A 22730-nucleotide genomic window follows, 5' to 3' on the forward strand; every position below is an offset into this window, starting at 1 on the left:
AGTATTCCATTACATTTCTATTTTGCTGTGCAACAAATGGTAGCAGAGGGGCAGTCTGGCAGAATGGCCTCTGATATTGGAACGTGTATGAAGCAGAGGTGTGGGACTGAATTGCTGCATGCAGAAAAAAATGGTACCCACTGACACTCATGGACTCTTGATGGGCATTTATGGGGATGGAAAAGTGAACGTGAGCACAATGGAAGTTGGACTATGTGGCAACATTTCATATTTGTTATAGCTTCCATAGAAATAAATATGAGGCATTACTTTTGGAGCACCATCTTCTGTCGTTAGTGTAGTGTTTTCACTAATGTAAGGTTGAGTAATTTTTATTCAAAGAAAAATGTCATAACATTTTCCAAGACAAGAGCTCTAGTTCCAGAAGTGCCTAACAGCATCTTATGCTGCACTGGTAGCAGTGTGATGGATTGCAATAGCTTCAAGCTGACGAGATGATTTAGTTAACTAGCTTATATACACTGTACGTGTATATTTAGGATGTTCTCTTTCATGCTGGGAATCTAACTCATTTCTAGTGCTGACTTCAGGATTTAGGAGTGAATGTACATAGATAACTTATTGGGAGGTGCTTGTGCTGCTGGCTGGGCTGCTTGGAAGCTTCTTGGAGCTTGCTGGAGCCCAGAATGGCTTTAGAAAGTGTGGTCATAGTTACTGCAGTATTTATGGTGTACATCTAGGTTTTGTGGCTGGGCTAGAAATCTCAGGCTGTAGAAGTCTAACTGCTGGCAGGGTGTTTTTATGTGAGCAGCAGGTTGAGAAATTTTGTGCAATATGAGTTGCGGGTTGTTTGTGCAGGATGATCACACTGAATGCTTATCAGGGCTTCGTAAAGCACACATCTGCATCTTTCATCACCGTAAGTGGAGCTAAGTGCAGTTACAAAGCTTCTAATTACTGGTGTGTGTGGAGTGAGGAGCTAGGCTGCCCTCTGTACAAAGCTGGATACCGCCTGCTTGTAGGAGGAGATGTTATTAAATCTGCAGCAAAAAAACAAGGCATAAACAGAATTCTTGGTGAAAAGAAACCATCTTTGATAAACTTCCATGTTTAAATTCACCTTGAATTAGATGCTCTGACGATAAGGTCACTGCTTCTTGTAAGAGGCTTGCTGTGATGTTTCTGCAGTACTTCTCTTGAGGTATCTCCTGCTTTTTTTCTCTGTTTGTCACAATGGCTTGGCAATTATACTGCACTTTCAGCCTTTCCTACAGACGAAAACAGGGTTTCAGATTCCTTAGGAACAGATAAAAACTGAACTGATTTTGGAAGTGAATTGTGGTTAATTCCTCTTATCTGCCTTCCAGCAGGATGGGGCCAGACAGAGCTGTGCCAGCTGCAGGATCAGGGTTGCATTTAAAACCAGGGTTCAAGTTGGGGCGGGGAAGGAGGGGAAAGGGTTAGTGCCCATGTGCTGAGTGATTCCATGCCCCAAACATCATTGACTTCTTTTAAGGTCTAGAATTTCTGTTCAAAGTATCTTCTAGTCCAGTAGAAGATAATTCTTAATAACAAAGCCTATTCTTATCACTAAGTCATAAATTTAAGTTCTCAAGTTTTTTGTTTTGTTTTTTTTTTTAATGAATTGCTCAGCTTATTTTGCCGCTGTTTGCATTTAAACATATTTGGGGATGTAAATGCTTATGTGCAACAAAGAAACGTGGGAGCTCCAACATCCAGTTTTCTACTTACGTGACTTCATACAATTAGGTAAAGAAGCGCAAAATGAGATCTAAATTGTAGCAATGTACGATTGCTAGATTATGTATGATACAAAATTGACTTTTCAAAGAAACTTAAGAAACTAAATTTAAGACCTAATTATTTTAAGAATTAAGAAACATTTTGCCCTTCTGCAGTTTCCCAAACACCAAAGAGAGAAGTTTCTTTCTTCTTGGCACCGATTTAAAGTTTTTTATTTTCTTCTTAAAAACATTAAACAGTCTCGCTGCATTAATGAGGTTTTCAGTGATTTTTGTTTGTGATAAGCAAAATGAAGGCTGAGCAAATATCCACATGAATCAGAACAGCGACACATCTTCTAGACATGAGACAATTTCTCATGGTTATGGTGTGTATCTGCATCTTCAGAGATAACAGCAAATAACTGAGGCTATCTGTGCCGAGGAGATAGAAGAAATGAATCGGAGGCGTGCAGACCTTAGGGACAATGGTTTTAATGGATGCGTGTGTTCCTGGAGCGTGAAGTATCTGTACAGAGGTGGTAGCTTCTGAAATGGTAAATTGACAATAATTCATCTTCTAATTTGTAACAATAAGCTGTGCTTAAAAATATCTGTAACAGAATTCAGTGTGTCCAGTTTTGCAGTGCAGAGGTATTGATTGGAACGAGACCACCATGGCTGTTCAGAGCTTTGGTTGCCTTAAACCTGAGCCTGGTGCATTAAATGTTCTCCTTCACCTCCCAAGGTCCAGGATTGCATTTCCTCAGTGCCAGAGTCTCAGGCTGAAATGTTGGGAAAAAGTCAATAAGAAGTCGCCCTGGTCTAAGAACTTCTGAAAGCTCCAGCACATGCCTGCAGCTTCAGAGGGCTGTGGGTTTTTTGGTATCAAGATCCCCTAGCCTTTGGACGATAGGATTTAAGCACCTCTGAAGGTGTCAGCTAAGATACACTCGGTAGGCTGAGAAAGAGATCGTTTTATGAATCATCTAGTTTTCTGAAAGAAATAATGTAATGGAATAGATGAGTGATCCCTACCATTAGGGGGGATCTTGTTCTTTACTTGGATCAATAAAAATGCATCTTTAACAAGGAGGGGATAGCTGCTCTATCCTATGCCAGGTAGTTTTACATTACTACAATTCAGTGGACAGAAAACTTGGTCTGTTCATCAAGGACAGCTTGAAAGAAGGACTATTGTGAGGAGGCTTCAAATATTTCTGTGTTGTGCCATGGTTCCATAATGCTGAAAAGTCCCATTTGAGATAAATATTTCTAATTTTAAGTATTTTAGCACTGAAGGACCTATTTTTGTACATGAAATTAACGTATGTTCAGAAATTCTATACGTGTGCTTGTCTGGGAAGAAGCATTGTTGTGTCCCATTCTATTCACCCTTTGTGAATATGGAACAGCAATTTAATTTCTATCCTGAAGTGTTAAGTTCCAGTTTTTTTTCCCCTTTGCTCAGTCTCCTGTCTGGTCATACATAAATCAGGGCAATATGAAAGAAGTAGTAAAAAATCTCCGTATCCTTCTAGAGCTGTAATTTGGCACCATGAATTATTAATTGTTGGACCGGTATAGCAACAGCTTTTTCAGAAGTCGGTATAAATGTAAGAGGCTCACCTTATCAGCCGGGATCTGAGCAGTGGCAGTAATGTAATTCTTACCATTTAGCACTTTGTGGTATGTTGAAAAGGAATAGGATATTAGACCATTTAAACTTTCTGAAATATAACACAAAGTAAGGAAGTGCCTTTTTCTTTCTCTTTCTTTTTTTTTTTTTTTTTTTTTTTTTTTGCTCTTGCCTCTGAAATAATTTCAAAGCAGTGAATACACATGGATTTCTCAGGGGTTTGCACTTGGGATCCGTTGAAACTGCTTCATTTGTGAAGCATCACTGCTTAAGGGAGACCAGAAACTCAAAGAGTGCACTCACAGCAAAGGCTTCAGCTGCTGCTCTTGGTTAGAAGACCAGAAGTCCACAGAGGTTTGAAATTAGACTAAAATGGATGAAAGGTAGCGTTTACCAAATGCAAAGAAAACTGGGATTGTAAGTAAAATTTTCCTTCCTAAGTAATGCAGCTTGCTAGTTTACGATGGAAGTTAATGGTGTTAATTGTGTAGTTACTGTGCCTATAGATGCCCAGAGAGAGCATGTTGTGCCCTGCTGTAAGGGGGCTGTGAAGGGGAATTAGTAATTAAAGTAGATTTGTTTTCCTGAAGTAATTCCTGTGTTTGAAAAGAACCTTTAGGGCTGTATCAAAACTTTGTCCTCTGCGGACACTGTCTGCCTCTGGCAGTTACAGAGTTGATTGCAGACGGTGATTTATTGAATCACACCTTGCAAAATTTAAGTGGCTGTAATGGAAAATTGAAATACTTCAGCACTTTTCCAATTCTGAAATTTCATTTGAACGTTTTTAGTATATGTATTTTTTTGCAATACGGCTTTCCGCACCTAAAGATAAGCTATTAAACTAAAGCGATTTGCAATATATCATAATCTATTCTTTTTTTAATTGAATTTAATTTATAAACAAACAGGGAGAGGGTGGTAAGGAGCTGATTACTTCCCTGTTTGCGTGAGGTTTTTAATAAGCATTGTATTACAAAATTTATGGAAAGCGGTATTTCAGAGAGAAGAAATCCTAATGAAATTCGAATGTGAGTTTTACCCGCCCTGGTTCCGCGGGGCTGTGAAACAATCCTGCTGCTGCCATTTGTTCCTGATTTACCGTGGCTGTTTTGCTTCCCCTGGAGCTGCAGGCGCTGCTGGCCAGGAGCTGTGAGCAGCTCTGCCTCACAGCACGGCTGCATGAAGACAGAAGAAATAGGCGAGTTCCAACCTTGCTTTAATGGCCGTAGATGATAGGGGAGAATTTGGTTGGTGATGCTGCAGAGCAGAAGATGCTTTGCAATAAAGTTGCTTTTATTTTCTTAATCCTTTTTGTTGTTGATCTTGAATTCAGTTGTAGAGTTTTGCAGGTAGATGTTCATTGCCCTGCTGTGCAGCACAGCCCTCAATGTGAAAAGGGCTGTGGCAGACTTAGTGCAGGAAGCTGTCTGTCACTGTCCCGTTGCCTATCCATGCACATTAGCATACTTGTAGTGTTCTTTCTTAAAACGTGGGCATTACCTGGACCACAGAGTCACAGGTAAAACTCCAGTCTGTGCTGTGTCTCAAGTGTTATTTGGAAAAGTGGAGTAGAAGAAGCAAGGAAGAAGCAAGGTTCCACTTGGTTTGGGATATGAGAGTTTTTCTGTCGTTAAGCACTCAGCTGCGCTCTGGTGATGCATAACAGGAATGGGATCCTGGCAGTTCCTCACCTCAGCCAGGGGGCTGTGAACCCATTCACTGCCTGGCTTTCCAGTGGCTGTGCTTTGTTGCTCCTTGTGCGGCAGAGACAATTAATAATTGTTCTGGATGAGCTGAAATGCTGCTTCATCCACTGCTACTGGGATAGAGTGGGTTTGTGAGAAGTAGAACAAGAATAGGGGATGTAGAAAGGAGAAGCTGCTTGGTGGGGAAGATAATGGTGACAAGGGGGGGACTAGTATTAAAATGTAGAGGTTGGCAGCCCTGCCTGTGGCAAGGGGCTTGGAGCTTCATGATCCTTGAGGTCCCTTCTAACCCAAGCCCTTCTATGATTCTATGAGAATATGACTTCTCCATCATGGAAGCTATAATGCACACAAGTAGCATGGCACAATTGTCCAGGAATGTGCTGAAAGGTCTTTAAGGGCAAGTTAGAACTGCTCCAAGGGACACCGGGTGGAAGTGCCCCTAAGCACGTGTCGACAGGTCTTATGCTGCCTGAGCTGCTGTTAAATGACATGGAGGTTTATAGGATCTAAATGGATGAGCACAAATTTGGATGGCTTTTTCCGATCGGTGCTTTTAGAAGTGTGTTGGTTTTTTTAATCTTGCAGACGACACGTGAATTTAAGATATGGGCAAACTTCTGCTCCTATGTGCAGTTGCTGGACCATGGCGTAATGCAGAATCACAGAATGGCTTGGGCTGGCAGGGATGTTAGAGATCATCCACTTCCAGCCCCCAAAGAACAGGAAACTTGCAGCAGTCATGCACAGTTTTCAAGAAGTGTGAAATTTAAGGGTCAGTGCTAGCAGCACAAAGCTGCTTTTAGTCAGCGCATTACAGTTGGCTATGGAGTGGGGACATTGCTCCCCCAAAAGTGGATTAGGGAGATCCAGTGTCTCCACTGCAAAACACAACACATGCTGTATGGTTGGCCCTGGGAGATGCTTTAAAATGGCCAAAGGTATTGGGATATGGCTTCATGTTTAGTGGGAGTTTCAACAGCTGGAAGACCCTGAGCTGCTGTGTCAGCTCCTTGCCATGACCATCTGTACACCCATCTGTCCATATATCATGGGTCATCCTGGCTGGGGCGCGTCCTGCTTTTATGCTGGCACAAGAGAGGAGAAACTCAGGCTGCACATAGACCTGTAAGTTTAGAGGTCTGAAACAGATAATTAGTTTTGCAAGGAAAATAATCATGCCTTGAAATTACCATGCATAGAAATGCATCTCCAAATGAAGACGTGACAAATAATTCTGCTTTGATGGTTTCTGAATCTCACGAATTAAATCTATCAGGAATGCCGTACTCAGGTTTCTGCGGTGCAGTTTGGCACAAAGAAATGGTTGTACTCATAGAAGCAGTAACAAGTATCTACTTAGGTGACAGGAAACATGACAAAATGCTTATTGCTGGAATGGAAGTACATTGGAAAATATATGGCTGTTATCCAGCTGCAAGCTTCTCCATTTAAATGCAAACAAAACAGGAAAATGAAATGCAATTTTTAGTTTAATCAACTTTCATGAGTCTTCTGGGAAGCCCAGAAGTATCTGAACGGAGCCTCTGGGACCTGTTGGGTTTAAATATGAATTTTGAAGTCTACTCGGTAATAAATGGTGCGCTGTGTTTTGTTTAAAAATTAAGCCTTGCAAGTGACATCTGTGTTTAGCTGGAAACTGGCTGGCAGAGGGAAAGGCTGGTCAAATTAGCAGCTTGTTTCAGAGGTGGATTAATCCTTTACTTTGCTAAAAAAAAAGTATATTTAAAACACTTCTTTGCTCAATGTGTTCCACAGACAGCAAGTCAAAATTAGGAACACATCCATTCTAGTTAATAAAATAGAGACCAAATGGGGTTAGCAGTATATGTTGCACAGACGGCTGTACCAGGCAGTGTGCTGAAGGGAACCACAGAAACTACAGCAGAAATTGCAAAAAGTCCAAATATGTGCCAATGGCATTTGGCTGTTCTGCTCTTAACATCATTTTTTGGGGGAGAGAGAGAGAGAGAGGGAGGAGGAAATAATGGTTTTTTGAGGGATGACGTTGCATCAACTACCGGACCTACAGAGAGAATACAGGTACAAGAAAAGATGAAAAGTTTGTTTTAATTAAAAAGGAATCAGATGCTTTATGAACTGAGGATTACAGAAGGTGTAGTGAAATGTTTTCTTGTTGTTGTTGTTCTTCCTATCTCTGAGCCTGGACAGGGCTGTGACATTTCTGCATTGATGTCCTTAGCGTTACATTTCTCTCGAGACCAATTACAAAGGTTCACAAGGTTGTTTTTATTTTCCTTGCTCTTGATGCCTTTTTAATGAGGCCTCCTAGTAAACAGCAAGCATTATGCTTTCCTGTTATATTCCTGTCTGCCGCCTTTATACATTTATTACTAATACATGTGGGAAATGATTTATAAATTAAATATTAGGAAAATGTACTTTTAAAAAACAGAAGTAGTTAGGGGTTATATTTCCTAATTGTCATTGGAGGAGTGGGAGAGGAAGTCAAGCCAATATTTTGCTAATGGAAGCACAGTAAAAGGGACTGTTAAAGCATCACTGTGGTTTTATGTAATAAATAGTGATGATAGATGCATGGAGTTTTCAGCACACGCATCTGGGTCTGTGGTTGGTGTAGTGAAACTGGAATGCAAAAGAACCCAAAAAACCAAAAATGATCAGAGCTGTGTCTGCCTATCCCAGCCCACATTCCCATGCTCTGCCATATCCCTCCCTGCTTTGCCTCTTCAGTCACGGCGTCTCCAGATTCAAGTGATGCTCATGAGTATTCTCTAATCATCACCACCAGCTAATCAAGCCTAATAGCGCAGTTATTTTGGAGCTGAAGCATGAGTGATGGGGCCCTATATGGAGTCACTTCACTGGGCTAAATGCTCTCATGTTGGGATGCTGCCTACTGCAATATTGCTCTTGCTGCGTTAGAAATACCAAAGTCAAGTACAAATACCGTAATTGCTTAAAGACGTCGTATCTCTGTACTGAATTTATTCATTTACTTGCAGATAAGCAAAATCTGTTTCTTTTTTAAATTAAAATTGATGCTGCCATTGGATGGTTCTGTTTTTACCTGAGTCTGTAGCCCCTCTTCTGCTCTTTTACTCTTTGGTTCTGGTTTTGCTGTATGGTAGATGGTGAGCGGATGCAGTTCTGGTTTTTTGGCAGAAGTCTTAGTGTTGGGCTGTGGCTGTGCCACTCCTGCAGTCCCTGAATTGAGGTCCTTTTGGGGGACCTTATGCTGGATGCAAGGAGCAGGGTGCGTGTCTGTCCTTGATGTGCTGAAAGCATTTGCTCTTCGCTTGATGGAGCCTAGTGGCACTTCTTCTAAGGTGTGAGTGTTCCAAGAATACAAAATATCACTTTGATCGTTTTCATCTTTTCTCCTTTTTAAGTACCTGATTTCATTCTCTTCTGAAAGCAAGCGGCTCCGATAGCTAATCAAGCTGCATAATAATGAAAAGGTCAAATAAAATGGTGAGCTACCACTATTCACAGCTAAGGCTAGGCACATTTTTCAGAGGGCTGCAGACAATTGTCAGAACAGGGATTTATTTTTCAAAGAGAAACTGGGTTACCATTTTTCCTGCCCTTTTTGCTACACTGTCATGTTGTCACCCACAGATGTTGTCCTGAAAAATAAAGAGCAGAGGAGCTGACATCTCCCATAAGGAAAAATTACCCTGAGAACATAGAGGTCTCTCATTAAATTGGAGCAATGGCAGGCTTGGTACTGTGAGGGGAATGTGCTCAATGGGAGTGATGGCCATGACCACACAGGAGTGTAGACCTGGGCTTCCTTTTGTATTACCTTGCGTGAGTATGGCACTGATTCTTCATACTGATGGAAATAGAAAATGGTAGGAAAGAAACCCTTCCTTGATGGTTTTAGTGGTAATAATCCTCCATAGTTGTCCAGAGCAAATTTGGAGGATGTTCCATGCTTATGTATCTCCTCTCTTTGCGTACCCACCAGGAGCTGCAGAGCTGGTGCTCAGTGGAGGCTGAAGCCAGGAGTGGGCTGCTAACGTGGCTGCTGCTATTAGAACTTTAAAGTTCATTTTTTGTGATGAAAAGCGACTTGGGCTATAGGGAGCTTTCAGTGTTCCTGTAGCCGTGGGTTTGCTGGTATTGGTGAGGTTGGGCTGTTCTCAGCTCAGGGTGGCATTTATTTTAGAAGGTCAATCATTTATTATTTTTTTTTGGTTCTGTTGCATGGGATTTATTTTTAGTGTAGCTAATCAAACGAGTATAGAACCAGAACAGAATGGGTGAATCAAACCAACCTTTGCAGGAGTAGAAGTTTGATTTATTAAGTGGAATTGCACTCCAACCTGAAGCGTTTGATTACCCTCATACACGCTAATCCTTTTTTTATGAGATCTATTTGCCCCAAAGATCTGTACTTGGTGGGTTTTTTTTTTGGTTGCCATTTTCCTCAAGACCTTGATATGATATAAAAGATGAGCTCCAGCTGTTTCCTGCTGTGTGCCTTGGTTTGCTGGATTTTAAGCTTCTCAGACTTTCCCCTGAGTAAGTGTTATTTAGTAGTTATTGCTTACAGGAACATTGATTTTAATTTTACCAAAATAAGTGCATTGAAATGTTTGCATGCTGTTATTTATTACCAGCTGTTTTGTTAGCATTGGAGACGGCGGTTTTATTTATTTCTGGGTATGTCGTAATTAATTTCATATGCTTATCTGAGACTTTCTTGTCAGTTATTCATAGCCCGACTTTATCTGCAATCTTCAAACCATTTACTCTGTGATGTGAAATATTTCTGTGTATTCTTGCATTAAGGTTTAGAATAATGAAACTGCCTCCTGGTATTTATGGCAGCCGGTGCAGCAGCACTCAGCCCACCTTTCCTGCTCAGCCATGGAGGCACAGGGAAGGTCGGTTTTGCCCACATCGGGGAATCAGGTCTCGCTCAGATCCGGTCTCACTCGGATCATTTGTGTGTATAAAAAGCACAGCATTGATCAGCTGGGCAGTGTCTCAGCTCCCCAACCCATTGCTTCATGACTCTGCAGGTCTGGATATGAAAAACATATATTTTTTTTAATGCATGTGTTGCAAATTGCATAATATTTTACATCAACGCTCTCTGTCCTTCTGCACTGAGAAATGTATTGGGAGAGATTGTATGTGGAGTTCTCGCAGTTCCTTCAGTGTTGACCGTTGCAGTGTGATAGAGTAAATCCCAATTGAACTGAGATGAAGCAGACTTTGTCTGCTTTTATGGGAGCGTGGTGATGTGATGGGCGCAGTGGCTCAGCTCCATCAGCCCCCACTGTCCTCCTACCCCATGTCCTGCATGTGGACCCGTCTACTTCTGCCTTCAGTATTTACTATGTCTTTTCTGTTGATTGAGTTAATGGCAAGAGCGTGGCAGCGAATGGTGGCTTTTTTCCTTGCCCATACTTCAGATATCAGAAAAGAGCAAAATGATACTGAGAACTCATCATCCAAAAACCTAACTCAATGCTACGTTAAATAAGTAAATAAAAACCCTAACAGGTTTAAGTCTTGTGCTAGTACTTGAGTGCCAGGAATCAATGAGGGCTACCCTGTATGTACTTCTATCATAATTAGAGAAATGATGTCCTAAGAAGTACATCTTGCCTCAGGTGATGTGACTTCTTGGCAATTGATGGGATTCTGGTAGGGGATAACCTTGGCTTGTTTTACCTCCTGCCCCAGGGCTGGTGGCTGAGGGGGGACCTTGGGGCAGCTGGTGATTTTATAAACTTACCTGGTAATAAACCACAGTATATGTGCCAAGCAATGCTTTTAGTTCTCATAAATATTATCGCTTGGATGGATTTTCTTTCTGACATTTCTTTTATAACTGAGCCTTTCAGAGCCTCCTTACTGAGAAGGTTATTCTGATTATTTTTTTTTCCTCTGTAAATAAACTATTTTAGGAAAAAAAAACCCAGATCCCTCCTAAGGGCAGTGAAGTGTCAGACATGGAGTTATGGATGGTGTCAGCTGCGTGTGCCAGCACATGCTCCATTTGTTCATCACAGCTGTGAAAGCTTTGCTGTGCAGCACTGAGTGCCAGTTGTGTACCTGTCACTTTGGAGCTTTTAATGAACACTGATCATGTTCATCCAGACGTTGATTTGAATAAAGTGAACGTGATGTAATTCTTGAAAACCATGTGAAGGTGTTTGGTTCCTTTTTTTTTTTTTTTTTTTTTGCAGTATTTTAAAGACTTTGGGCTGAACATGGAAAGTCCGCTGTCCCCTTTAGTGAACGGGATGTAAATACAGCTGTCAGTAATTCCCAGCTCTGCAAAAATGTTACCCAATGAGAAAGGGATTTGCACATCCCCTTTGGTCATTTTGCAAGGACTTCAACTTGGTCAGCGCACTATTTTAGATCACGTAGATTTAGTTCCTGAGATCCTATTCAGAGTATTTTGCAGCTGACTTTAAATACCTGGTGTTAACTTTGGGAAAGCAAACATCTCTGTGTCCCTTGATGCAGAATTTTGCAGTATAATTTGAGGAAGTAGCCCTTTCTGCTTGTTTGAGTGGGTGCTCTTGCATTCCAGATTTATTTTGCTACTTAGGTCTATTCTAGGTGGTAGCACATGCGGAGCTAGGAATGTTGTGTTGCCAGCACTGCCAAATCTGAAGGATCCACAGTCTGTGCAAGACAGGCAAAGTGAAACTCCAAAGTGATGAGGGAGATAATATAAGATCTTTTGGGAAACTCTTAATTGACAAAGAAACCTCAAGAATCCCACAGAGAATAACTCTGCTGTGTAGGCTGAAAATGCCATTCCCCTTTCCTACGTCTTCGTTCATTATCCAGTTCTGCTGGGGTTGTTTCAGGGAAAGTACTCAAAATAGATGGAGAAATGGCAAAATACACGATGGAAGCTTATGTTCTTTATTGTATTGAAGTCATGGAAAAGAAAAGCCCATAAATAATCTCTTTCTGAACATATTTATTGCAAGTTTTGTAATTGAAAGGGACCACAATTCTGCAGAAGGAGGAAAAATATTTTATATGTTGTTTTTAATAAAAGCTTTCCAGTGTTTGACTTAAACCAAGGGCTCAAGTGAAGTCTGCAGCCCAGTAAGTTGATTTGCAGGCTCTGCATTTGTGGCCATATTAAAAAGAAATAAATCCATAGGTCATTACAGCAAGAATAAAGCTTATGTTATTAGCTTAGGAGTCACTCTTAAGTGTTATTTATAATGATCTTGCAAGGTGCTGAGCTTTTGCAACTGACTTGCAGTTGGTTTCCTTTACTCAGTGGTTAAGAGTTAAAAGCAAGACTTTTTTCCTCTTTTTTTCTTTCTTTTTTTTCCCTCCCAAAATGTTTTTGAAGTAGCTTTTGAGTTTGAGGTTGCATGGAATTAGTGGAAAATGAAATGTCAGTAGAGCAATCAGATGGTAATCCTGATGATCTTTGTGCTGGCAGCATCTACTGCAATTTTGGTCTGAGAGGTTCAGAGGTATTACCAGAAATTTGATAGATATTGTCATTTTCCTATGAGGAAATGATTTTAGGCTTCTTTGTGAGATTATCTGCTCCAGGAATTATTTGTCTGGTGAAAATTCTTGACCATTCCTGAGAGCGAACAAATATTTCTAGGATCCTTGTGGTTACTGAACTTGTTTGCCTGCCTATCTCCTCCTCCCCTTCTGGATGCTGCCTTGTGATTTTAGGTTGAAAACTAATAGTGGTTGCTTTCCAAGAGCTCTTCAAGAAGGTTCTTCAAAAAATTCATTTAAGCTTTTCTGTAGTTTTGAACTATTTTGGGTCAGAGTCCAGGAAGAAGAATTGAGTGTTCTAAGAGGTGGTTTTGGTGTTTTGATTCATAAGAAGAATCTAGAGGTGTCTTAATCCAAAAGGAGTCTTATTTTTTTCAGTAGCATTTGCAGATTGTATTTTAATCCAAAGGTAACTTAAAGAAGTAGACTTGTTCTTTTAATGTTTTTTAATTAAAGCCATTTTGTTTTGAGACCGAAATACTTGAGATGGCTTTCTGAACAGCAACCTCCCCCCACCACAGTGCCTGGCTCTGTGCAGCTACCCACATTCACTGGGAGACAGCAGTGTCCATCACCTGTGAGAACCAGCATTGGGTTGGTTAGTAGCAAGAAATGGAATTATGTTTACTCTGATGAATACTTAGAATCATAGAATCACTATGTCCAGCATAGATAGCGACTTAAATGGTTCCTTTTGTTTCCACCCTTGATGCAAGTGAATAAGCCGGTGAGGAGGGGGAGGAGTGCATGAGCTGAGGGATGTGAGGTTTCTAACTGCTGTTTTCCTTATTTTTTTATGTTCCTCCTTGCCTATAATTCAATGGCAAGTAGTTTCATCTCATGATGTATTTCCATATCTTGAAGTGCAGCCCCAAGTGAAGCTGTGCACACAACTTTGCATGCTCTTGTTTCTGTGCTGCTTTACAAGCTCCTTCAGCAGGCACTTTATGGTCTCTTGTTGCCGTATTTGCAAATTAAAGCGATCTTTTAGAAGCATTATTTAACAGGGAATTTCCAATGCTGTGGTTCAAGTAAAACCTTGCTAGCTGATGGCTGGGGAGATGGATGGGTTTTGTCGGCTGTGTTAAGGAACTGATTGCGATGTTGTCATTGCAGGACCCCTGGGCTCAGGCTGGGTTATTTTGTATTCTGCTCTTCTGCAAGTCCAGCTTCTTCCAATGGTTACAGCGAGAGGCAGAGAGGAATATTAAACATCCATAAATGAGTCAAGTCACATATGGAGTGTTCAACGCATGGCAGCCTCTTTTACAGGAAGCCTTGTTATTATATAAAATAAAAGTCTATATTCTGTCCAGCTTTCCCCACAAGGCTGGATGGGAGATGAAGATCAATCAGTGATAGAGGTAGCCCATAGCAGCGGGTAGATGAGGCTGTCAGGCCAGGTCAGAAGGCAGTAAAGAACGCAAATATTAAAATGTTTTGATTCTTAGAGGCTTCTACTTAACAACCTTCGTTTTTTTTCAGCCCGAGGCTCCTGATTCCCTGCAGCCTGCAGAACCTCCTCACCTGATGCGGTACAGCGTTTCTAGCAAGTGCTTTAAAGAGGAAAAAGCTCTGGTGCCTTTGTTATTTGTGTGAATTTTAGAAGTCTCAGAGTGCTGCGGAGTGAATTACCAAATGTATGATGTGTGCGTGTGTAATGTATTACACGTTCCATTTCTTATCTGGCTAATAGAGGGCTGGGAGAGAGACCTGAAATGCAAATAACACAGCGGATGTGGTGGATGAAGCGTAGCATGTCTTCCCAGAAACAGGACACAGGGGCAGGGAGGGGGATGATCCTGCTTTTATGTGGTCTGGGCAATAGCAGCTGTTCACCAGTATAGAGCCCGTGTCCAGGAACCTGAAAACCTGATCTAGAAAACGGCTGGCAGTAGTTTCTGAATGCTTTTGAATTGCTTTATGTTTGGCAAAAGAAAAATGGCCTTTACACCTTGGAGCACTCCAAATGCCATTGTACGTTACTTCATCTCAAATAGAGATGAAATAGAGAATACTTCATAGAGATATGATAGAGAAAAGGATAGAGAAACTTCATTTTCAAATAGAAATTGTTGCAGACAATCCACCTGATATAAAGTTGGAGATATATTTAATAAGAATAAATAAAACAGCCAGGACAGCGTTGCACTACAGTGCAATTCATTGGTGCTGATGTGGGAGCTGTGAGGCCTATGCAAGGAGATCTTCCAATCATTCGTCTTTAATAGCTCATGCTTTTCTTTTCAGATAAAATTATGGTAATATTATTCTATGAAGAATGGTAGTAGAAAGAGAAGTTTGGGGTATTCTAATGATCATTCATCTCTTGGTTTTATACCGGAGCTACAGATGAGCAGAGAATACCATGACCCTTTAGTGCTGTTCTGTGGTTTGGGACAGGGCTTTTTGGGATGCTGAAGAGAGAATTGGAGCTATGCTGGTCATTTTTGTATTGCAGGCTTATGTTTTAAAAGTAAAAAAGGTTGAGTATGAAATGGTAATGAAAATCAGCTTGAAATAGTTGGAAAATAGTTTGAGGACATTCTGGATCAAAGGCGCTCTGTGCCATCTAGGCCCAAAAGAACAAAAACTTTCTGTGTATGAAGTTCAAGCAACTTTTCTAAGAGCAAGTATTTAAAAAGCAAGTACTTTCTCACTGTTGGTGGAAAATTTGCCTCCATAACACACCCTGTGGGGGAATGATTGCTTGAGGGAAATGATGCTAGCAGAATTCTTCTCTTCAAATGGGAAAGGTCTTCGAGTTGCATTCATTAAAACTAAAAAGCTGTTGTGCGGTTAACTAATTTTCTTGAAGCTAGAAAGAAAGGAACAGCAGAGAAAGCGTTTTCCCTGATGAGCTGATCTTTCTGGTTGGGCCGTGAGCAGTGTCATTTCTGAGAAGCAAAACAAGAGGAATATATGCAAGGCAGATCATTTGGATGTGTGTAAACTGAATTTTATCCATAGCTTAAAAATAGTTATAGGCCACTGTAGAAAGTGATGTGTTTACTGGATCCAAATGAGCTATTCTGGAGAAAAACGTTGTCCTTCAGCCCTTTCTTTTCCTTGCTCTCCACTCTTTCCCTGGAGCATTTACTCTCAGGCCTGCAGCTGCACAAGGCCAGGTTTCGTGGTGAATAAATGTGAGGGTGCTTTTGCTTTTTAAGGTGTTTTCGAAATGTCCTCTTACTTCAGGTGTGAGAATTGGAACATTTTGAGGTCATTTTGATATTATGTGGTTGTAGCGGCCACCATGTTGTTTCTTGAGAGGCTGGTGGATGGTCGTGGACTGAGGAACTTTGAAGTCTGATGGTCTTGTTAAGGACATACCCTGTGTAATGTCTACCTGTGCTGGCAGAAGCAAAATATTCAGGAGGTGATTTCTGGAGCTGCTTGGAAGGACGGATGGGCTGTGGGGTGTTCTGTGCTGCTGGAAGGTAGCAAGAAGATTTATTTTCACTACTTCAGAAGTATTTCAATAGAAAATGCTTGAGGATTTAAGAATGTACTCAATAAACAATTCACGTGTGTGAGTAATGAGAACTTCAGTGAAAATCTGAGTGTTTCTGGATATTCAGTTCACAACTAGGAGGTATTCCCACTATTCCAAACACTGTTGGGCATACTTGTGGGTTCATGAGCAGCATCATCTTAGGAGAGATGTTTTGATGGTATTTTGATTCTTAAAAAGCTCTTGCTCATGGTAAGTGCAGCCTGACAATGGATTGCTATGGCAGAAGCAGTGGTCAGTGGTATAAAAGGTTTGTAGTGGGTTTTAGAAACAAAGCTGATGATCTTGTTTGAGATCGCCTGCTCCAACTATTTTCAATCTTTCCAAATAAATGGAAGAGTTCTACTGTAGTAAATCCTGCATCAGCAAGATACTCCCCCAAAATTGCTTTTGCAATTTGTTTTGTCATTTAGAATACACTGTGGTGGGTAGAGATATTATTTAAATGCTCAGTAATCTCTATCCTTCAGAGAAAGAAAGTAAAATCCATTTATTTCAATCTGCAGAGAAAACATATTAGAAATAAAATCCAAATATAACCGTGCACATTTGTCGCAGGCAAAACCCAAGTTGTCAGCATGCTATTGGAAGAAGCTCTCTACCTGTCAAGCAGAAAACTCTTCAGGCGACAAGCACGCTCAGGTTTTCACTGCCCTTCTGTGTGCTGCACTTCATATTGCAGCCCAGGGGTCAGTGTAGAGTGGCATCACACTGTGACGGGTCAGGAGTCTCTCCAGCTTCATTTGCACTCCTGTGGCTCTTCACTAAAAAGGCACAATTCAGGGCTGAGATGAAGCAGCTGGCATTCCTAGTTTAGCACCAATGGCAGCGATTCCTCCCAACTCAGATTATCCTAACACAAAAGCATTGTAGGCATAGGGGCTTCCTCAGACAAACCATCCTGGAATCATGCAGGATTAATTACATAGAGAGCAAATATTGTGGTTGCACAAAGTACAGTGCTTTGCAGTGATGAAAAACCAACTCCTTATTCCCATAAACACTGCATATCGTAGTAACCCTCTAAGTAAAACAAGCTATTTAGAAAATGCCTTTCCATCTGCTGCGAGCCATTTATAGCTATTGGAAGCATTATTTTATAAGAATGTATTATTTCACCTCACCAGCCACTAACTGTTGTATGGATGCTGCTTTTCCCCTGGCCCAGCTCTCCTATTTGCCTTAGTTCACCTTTTGTTCCTTGTTCCTTTCCATGGCATTCACATTACTCTGTTTTTCTTCTCTTAGAATCATAGAATCACTAAGGTAAGAAAAGACATTAAATATTGTCCAGTCCAGCAGTCCAGCTACCACCAGTGTTTCCCCATCAAACCATGTCCCTTAGTACAACATCAGGCATTTCTTGAATGCTGATTCTGTGCTAGAGAGGACTTGGATCTGAGATGTTGTTCACAGGTTGAGCTGCATTGATTCTGGATTTTTATTTAGATACGTGATAAAGTACCTGTAGAGTACAGTTTCTTGTTCATTTATATGCTAATAACAGGAGGTATATTATGTAGAAGGAAAGAAAATAAACAATTAAGAAAAACAATTAGATTAATTCCTGTCTTAATGCTGTGCATTAAGAGAGCATTTGGGGTAACAAATGCACATAAATTTGAAGTCTTGATTAAATAACAATATTTATAACAACAATAAAGAAAAATATGGGAGTAAGGGAATTAAGTGACCTTGAATCCAGGTACATTATTACTGTATAGATACTGTTTGACTTTAATTTTTATTAATGTAGATAATGGCTTACACGGGCCTTATGGCTGCATTACTAGTGCTCTAAAATTTAATTAGATTTTTAGAGCAGCCGTTAATGTCTTCTCTAGGATTATATAATTCAGTGGCAATGCTAGCAAGCTTCATCCACTTCATTTCATTAGGCTCTGGGAAGAAACTGGAATGAGGTATTTTCATCTACAATATCTCAAATTCCTGAGTCATTTTCATAAGACAAATAAATGCCATCATGACTGTTTGTTGTCCTCCTAATGCAATTTATATATCAGGCAACAAACCTTGAGAAGAAAAATGCTTTCTTATATAAAATATTTTACAGCTTTTAGCATCAGGGTTTTTGTTTCTCTGTTTGTTCAGTGGGCTTTGGAGCAAGCCTTACGTCAGATACAAGGCAGAAATAACTGTGCCACCTCTCCTTGCCAGCATGTGGTCATCTGCTATGCACCCAGTGTGTATGCTGAATGTACCTTATAGCATTTTGTTTCATTAGGAAAGTAGTGACTTATGTGTTAAAAATAGGAGTATAAATTCATCAGGTGCTGTATTTTTTAATTCTCCTCTTCAGAACTGTAGGAGGCAGCAGCTGTGGTGGTGCTGGAACAAAGGCGTTGGATTCCATCCAGTTTCAGGCATGGAAGCAAATCTCAACTGAGAAGTGTATAGATAATATCCTAGACTAATTTAATTCAGACTAAGCAGGGTCAAACAATAGAGATGTAAAGCTAGTGCCGGGGACGTCTGTGTTCTATCTGGCATGTACAAGAGACTATCCAGAATAAGCTGCTGACAGAAATTTGGCGCGCTGATGACATGTTTGCAAGATCCTGTGAAGTACACGCTTTTTATTATATGTTATGGGCTGACATCTATAGTTTGCATTGCGTGAAGGACAAATGAAGAGTTTCACTCTTTGGCATTATTCTGACTGGAATTGGTTTATGTACTTGAATAAGCTCACTGAAATTGAGTGTGAATCTTCATTCACATGACCGTGTTACCTCCTCTCTATGAGATAATATTATGGTAATTTTATGCATGGGAAAGCAATAGGAAATAATTTTAAAGGTCTGAGGTATTTTGTTCTGTTTGGTCTTCATCAGGATGTGTACAACTTCCCATGTCTTCAGTAGCTTGCCTGAATTTCCTGTATTTGTGGCCCTCTCCAGCAGGCAACCTTCCATGATTTGTTTATTATTATATATTTGAACCTCACGAGTCTTCTCTAAATAAATATGGAGTAGGTCTCAGCCTGTATGTTATCCTTTACTGTTAACATCTTAGAGGTGGGTAGTTGGATTGCAATGGATATTTGGATCCATCAAGGATTATTAAGTTCTCTTGGACTGGAGGAGCGTGAGGTTTCTACTAGAGGGATGTGACTGATAGGCAAGGAAAGATACAGTGCAATTCATAGCAGGGTGTGCTGCAGTTGCAGGTAAAACTTGGAGTTTCTTAGTGCATGCTCTGAAATAGAATAACATTGGGAAAGGTTTAGTGCTGACTGTTCCCTGTACTCATGTGCCTGCTCAAGAGGAAGACCAAGTGCATCTTCCTAACCTGGTAAACTCTGGCGAGCTTAGTTCTGCCCTGTGTCAAGTGATTGAGAGCATGTTTTATTGCTGCACAGTAGAAATGTTAATAGATCAAAGGATCAGATGTGTCAGTTAAAGAAATTATAATGATACATGGCAGTGATATAATTTATGAAACAGTCTTTGAGTATGGAGTAAAGCTCTAATTTGTAATTATATGATTAACTGAGAATCAAGCATGTCAGAATCATCAGACAATATATATTAAAAAAAAAAGCTGCAAGTTCTGCAAACTGTGTCTTTAAGTGCTGTGAAAATGCTCGTGTTTCCTCCGTTGTAGTCTGTGCAGGAGTTCTGATATAAGTTAAGATGAAAACTCAGAAGGAAATGACACAATTGATTAATATCAGTGCTAACGAGCAAGGAAAGTCTGATGTGTATTGCTTCTAAGTTTTGAAGGAGAAGGACAAATGAGCGTGTTGCTGGTTGAGTTTCCATGACCAGGGAAATGAGAGGCTGTGAGCAAGGGAAGAACCTGAGCATGGTGGGCCTGGTCTGCCCTTTGTGGTGCTGAGCAGATGGAGCTAGGGCTACTGTCAGCCAGGAAAAACCAGCATCCCATGACAGCCATTATTTCTAAAGCACTGATCATTTAACTGCAGGCCGTCATGACTTATTTCACGAGTAGATGTGGCATCACTCCATGTGAAGGCTTTGCCAAAGGAAACAAACAAACAAAATCCAAAACAAATAGAAGCCCTGCATCAACTGGTCAGAATATCCAGAGCACCTTGGGAGATAGGAAATAGAAGCCATGCGTTTATTCTGAGTTGAATGCAGCACTACCCGAGCTCCTCTTAGGGATCAATAGATGCAGCCCAAGTATTATTCAGAACAGTTCTTCAGCACTGGTGAGATTGTGCCTGCTCATGTCCTCAGGTACTTCTGCTCTTTACTTTATACATACCTTTGCCATTCACCATCTCGAAAGGCTCAGTGTGAACGGATCAAGGTCTTTACCTGTGTTGCTTCTGAGTGTATGAAAGGGATCTCCCGCTTGTGGATTGCCCCAAAGGGACTTCTCTGCATTTCATATCTAAATACAAATCATTTTTAAATCAAAGAAATGTACTCCGCAGTTAGTAGAATTTCTAAAAACATGGTTAATCCTAAAAAGCTTTTCTATTTGATATTTAATAGAGCTGGGTTAATAATTCATAATTTAATGTATCTGATTAATTTTGCCTCTTTTTCTGGGAAAGTCTTCAAAGCTCATCATTATCTCAAATGTACTTATTCAGAGTGACTCAGTGACCTCTCTGTGTCACTTATTCTTGATTCAATTTTTCATAGCATTGCATAGTTTCTGTTGGTTCTCATCATTCATTATTGCTTTTGCTAATTGAGTGATCACAAGTCCAGTTAAAAATATATATGTATGCAAAAACCTGTGGCAGGAATGCGTGCTGAGAATGCATCCTAAATTATTCCTTCCTGCAAAGTGTGATTTCCAGATGTATTTTCAGTGACCATTTACACTAATAGGCGTAGACTGCAGATGATGAATAGAAAATAAACTCATAAGGGAGATTTTGAGGTGAGGTGGTTTGAATGCTCCAGCCAAAATTCATATCAGTTGCTAAATACCTCTCTCCTCAAATTGTATGTAACTGAACCAATAACAGTGGTATTAATTATGCCTCTGCTAGAGGTTTCTGAGATGAACTGTTTGGATGTGGTGCGCGGGGATATGATTTAGCAGAGGGTTGTTAGAGTAAGGGTACTATGGTTAGGCTGTGGTTGGACTTGATGGTCTTCAAGGTCTTTTCTAACCTGGGTAATTCTTTCGTTCTATGATTCTGACGCCTTTTGACCTAAATGTGGACTATAGCATGCTATGACTGATCTGTTGTTTGTATTTCCAGTTCTCAGAATACGTCTGTTTCTGCCTTAAATCAACCTTTATACTTGTTAGGTTTCTCTGGATTTACCATTCACCAAGGCTGCCTGGTGTCCTGTGCCTTCTGTACGCTGGCATACCCATCTCCCCCCAGGCAAGCTGTGTGTGCTCAGGACAGGCCCCACAACCATCTCCCCTTGCTGTGGGGCAACCAGGGATTCTTATAAGAAAAACAAATGATGGAAGGATGTTGTCCTGGGAATTGATGGCTCTCTCCTATCCAAGTGATGATCTCACCCTACAAAGATAGAAAGATAATTACCCTTTGCAAGCGGATACATTGAAATATGCAGTGCCTTCAATAGCAAGAATTTGATTGACGTAATTATGTATGACTAGCTGCATATGTTTATTAGGACAAAGTTCAGGAGAGGGACAGTGGAATTAAACCCGGGCTGAGCTGTCTAGCAGCCTAGCAGTGCACTCTGCATTATAGGGATATTGTTCCTTTGTCTTTGCTCTGCTATTTATTTCACAATTAAAATAATAAAGAAAGCCTTAATAGTCAAATCTGGTCTTAATGTGCTGGTATCATTAAAAGTAAGGATTTTATTTCACTCTGTTATCTTTCTTCTAATTTCTAGCAGTCTGTGGTGGTCATTTGTGGTGGCCACGCTAGCAAACGAATGCTGCTTGTTAATGAATTTTCCACAAATTAATTTTTCTTACTAAGACAGCATCAATAAACACTAGCAATTATCTTACCAGGACTGGAAGTAAAAGAAAACAGAAGTTCCTTGACTTTATTTTGGGGAATTGGAAGTAATTCTCTTTTGGACTTTTTTCATTAGAGTCTCTGCTAACTGCTTGCAAGTAATGAGGGTGAGCATGAATTGCTAAATACAGCAAATAATGCCTTCTTTTAAGCAATGTATTACCCTAATGAATTTCCAGATGTCATCAGATTTTATTGCCTTGCGTCTATCAGTACTTTTAGTTGGCTTTTTTTTCTGGTTATTCTCAGTCACATTTAAATAACCTTTTTTTTGAAAAGAACCTGTTTTATTCCAGCTGAAGCAAATAAAAGGTATCAGCATCAAATCTGATAAATGGGTACCCCACCGTTAGGAAAATTACACAGGCTTAAGACCTAAGACAAGAGTCACAATCTCAGCAAAAGGATCTGCAAGGTGCAGGATTGTCATGCAGAGGAAAATGAACATTAACACTTTCCTGACACCTACAACGAGAAGGGAGTTGTTTTAAATATCTTCATACATTTGAGAGGGCTTGAAAACCTGTGCTAGATCATGTCTGCATAGATCCTAGCACCACTAAAGCTAGGTCGATATTTTCAAGTGGAAATAATGCTGTTGGTGGTGGTTAAGAAAACAAATACTGAATTTATGTTAAGCTACACACAGACCCCAAATTTGCTTTATTGCAGCTACCAGTGTGAT

General features: G+C 40.4%; 1 protein-coding gene across 8 annotated transcripts in view; it reads left to right on the forward strand.

Annotated features, from left to right (window-relative positions):
- The window catches only part of CNTN4 (contactin 4), a 239861-nt gene that overhangs the window by 75856 nt on the left and 141275 nt on the right, over positions 1-22730 (forward strand). For 3 of the 8 annotated variants that reach the window (XM_032447184.1, XM_032447186.1, XM_032447185.1), the window contains exon 3: positions 14055-14147. The exons of 2 other annotated variants lie outside the window; for them this stretch is intronic. In XM_032447184.1, the coding sequence (XP_032303075.1) occupies positions 14100-14147 (48 nt within the window). In that variant the 5' untranslated portion in view covers positions 14055-14099. Of the gene's footprint in view, positions 1-14054; positions 14219-22730 lie in introns of those variants that run through there. 3 more of the 8 variants (XM_015875246.2, XM_015875248.2, XM_015875249.2) reach the window with 3 other exon arrangements.

The sequence above is a fragment of the Coturnix japonica genome, chromosome 12 (assembly GCF_001577835.2).
Source record: "Coturnix japonica isolate 7356 chromosome 12, Coturnix japonica 2.1, whole genome shotgun sequence".
Taxonomy (NCBI): domain Eukaryota; kingdom Metazoa; phylum Chordata; class Aves; order Galliformes; family Phasianidae; genus Coturnix; species Coturnix japonica.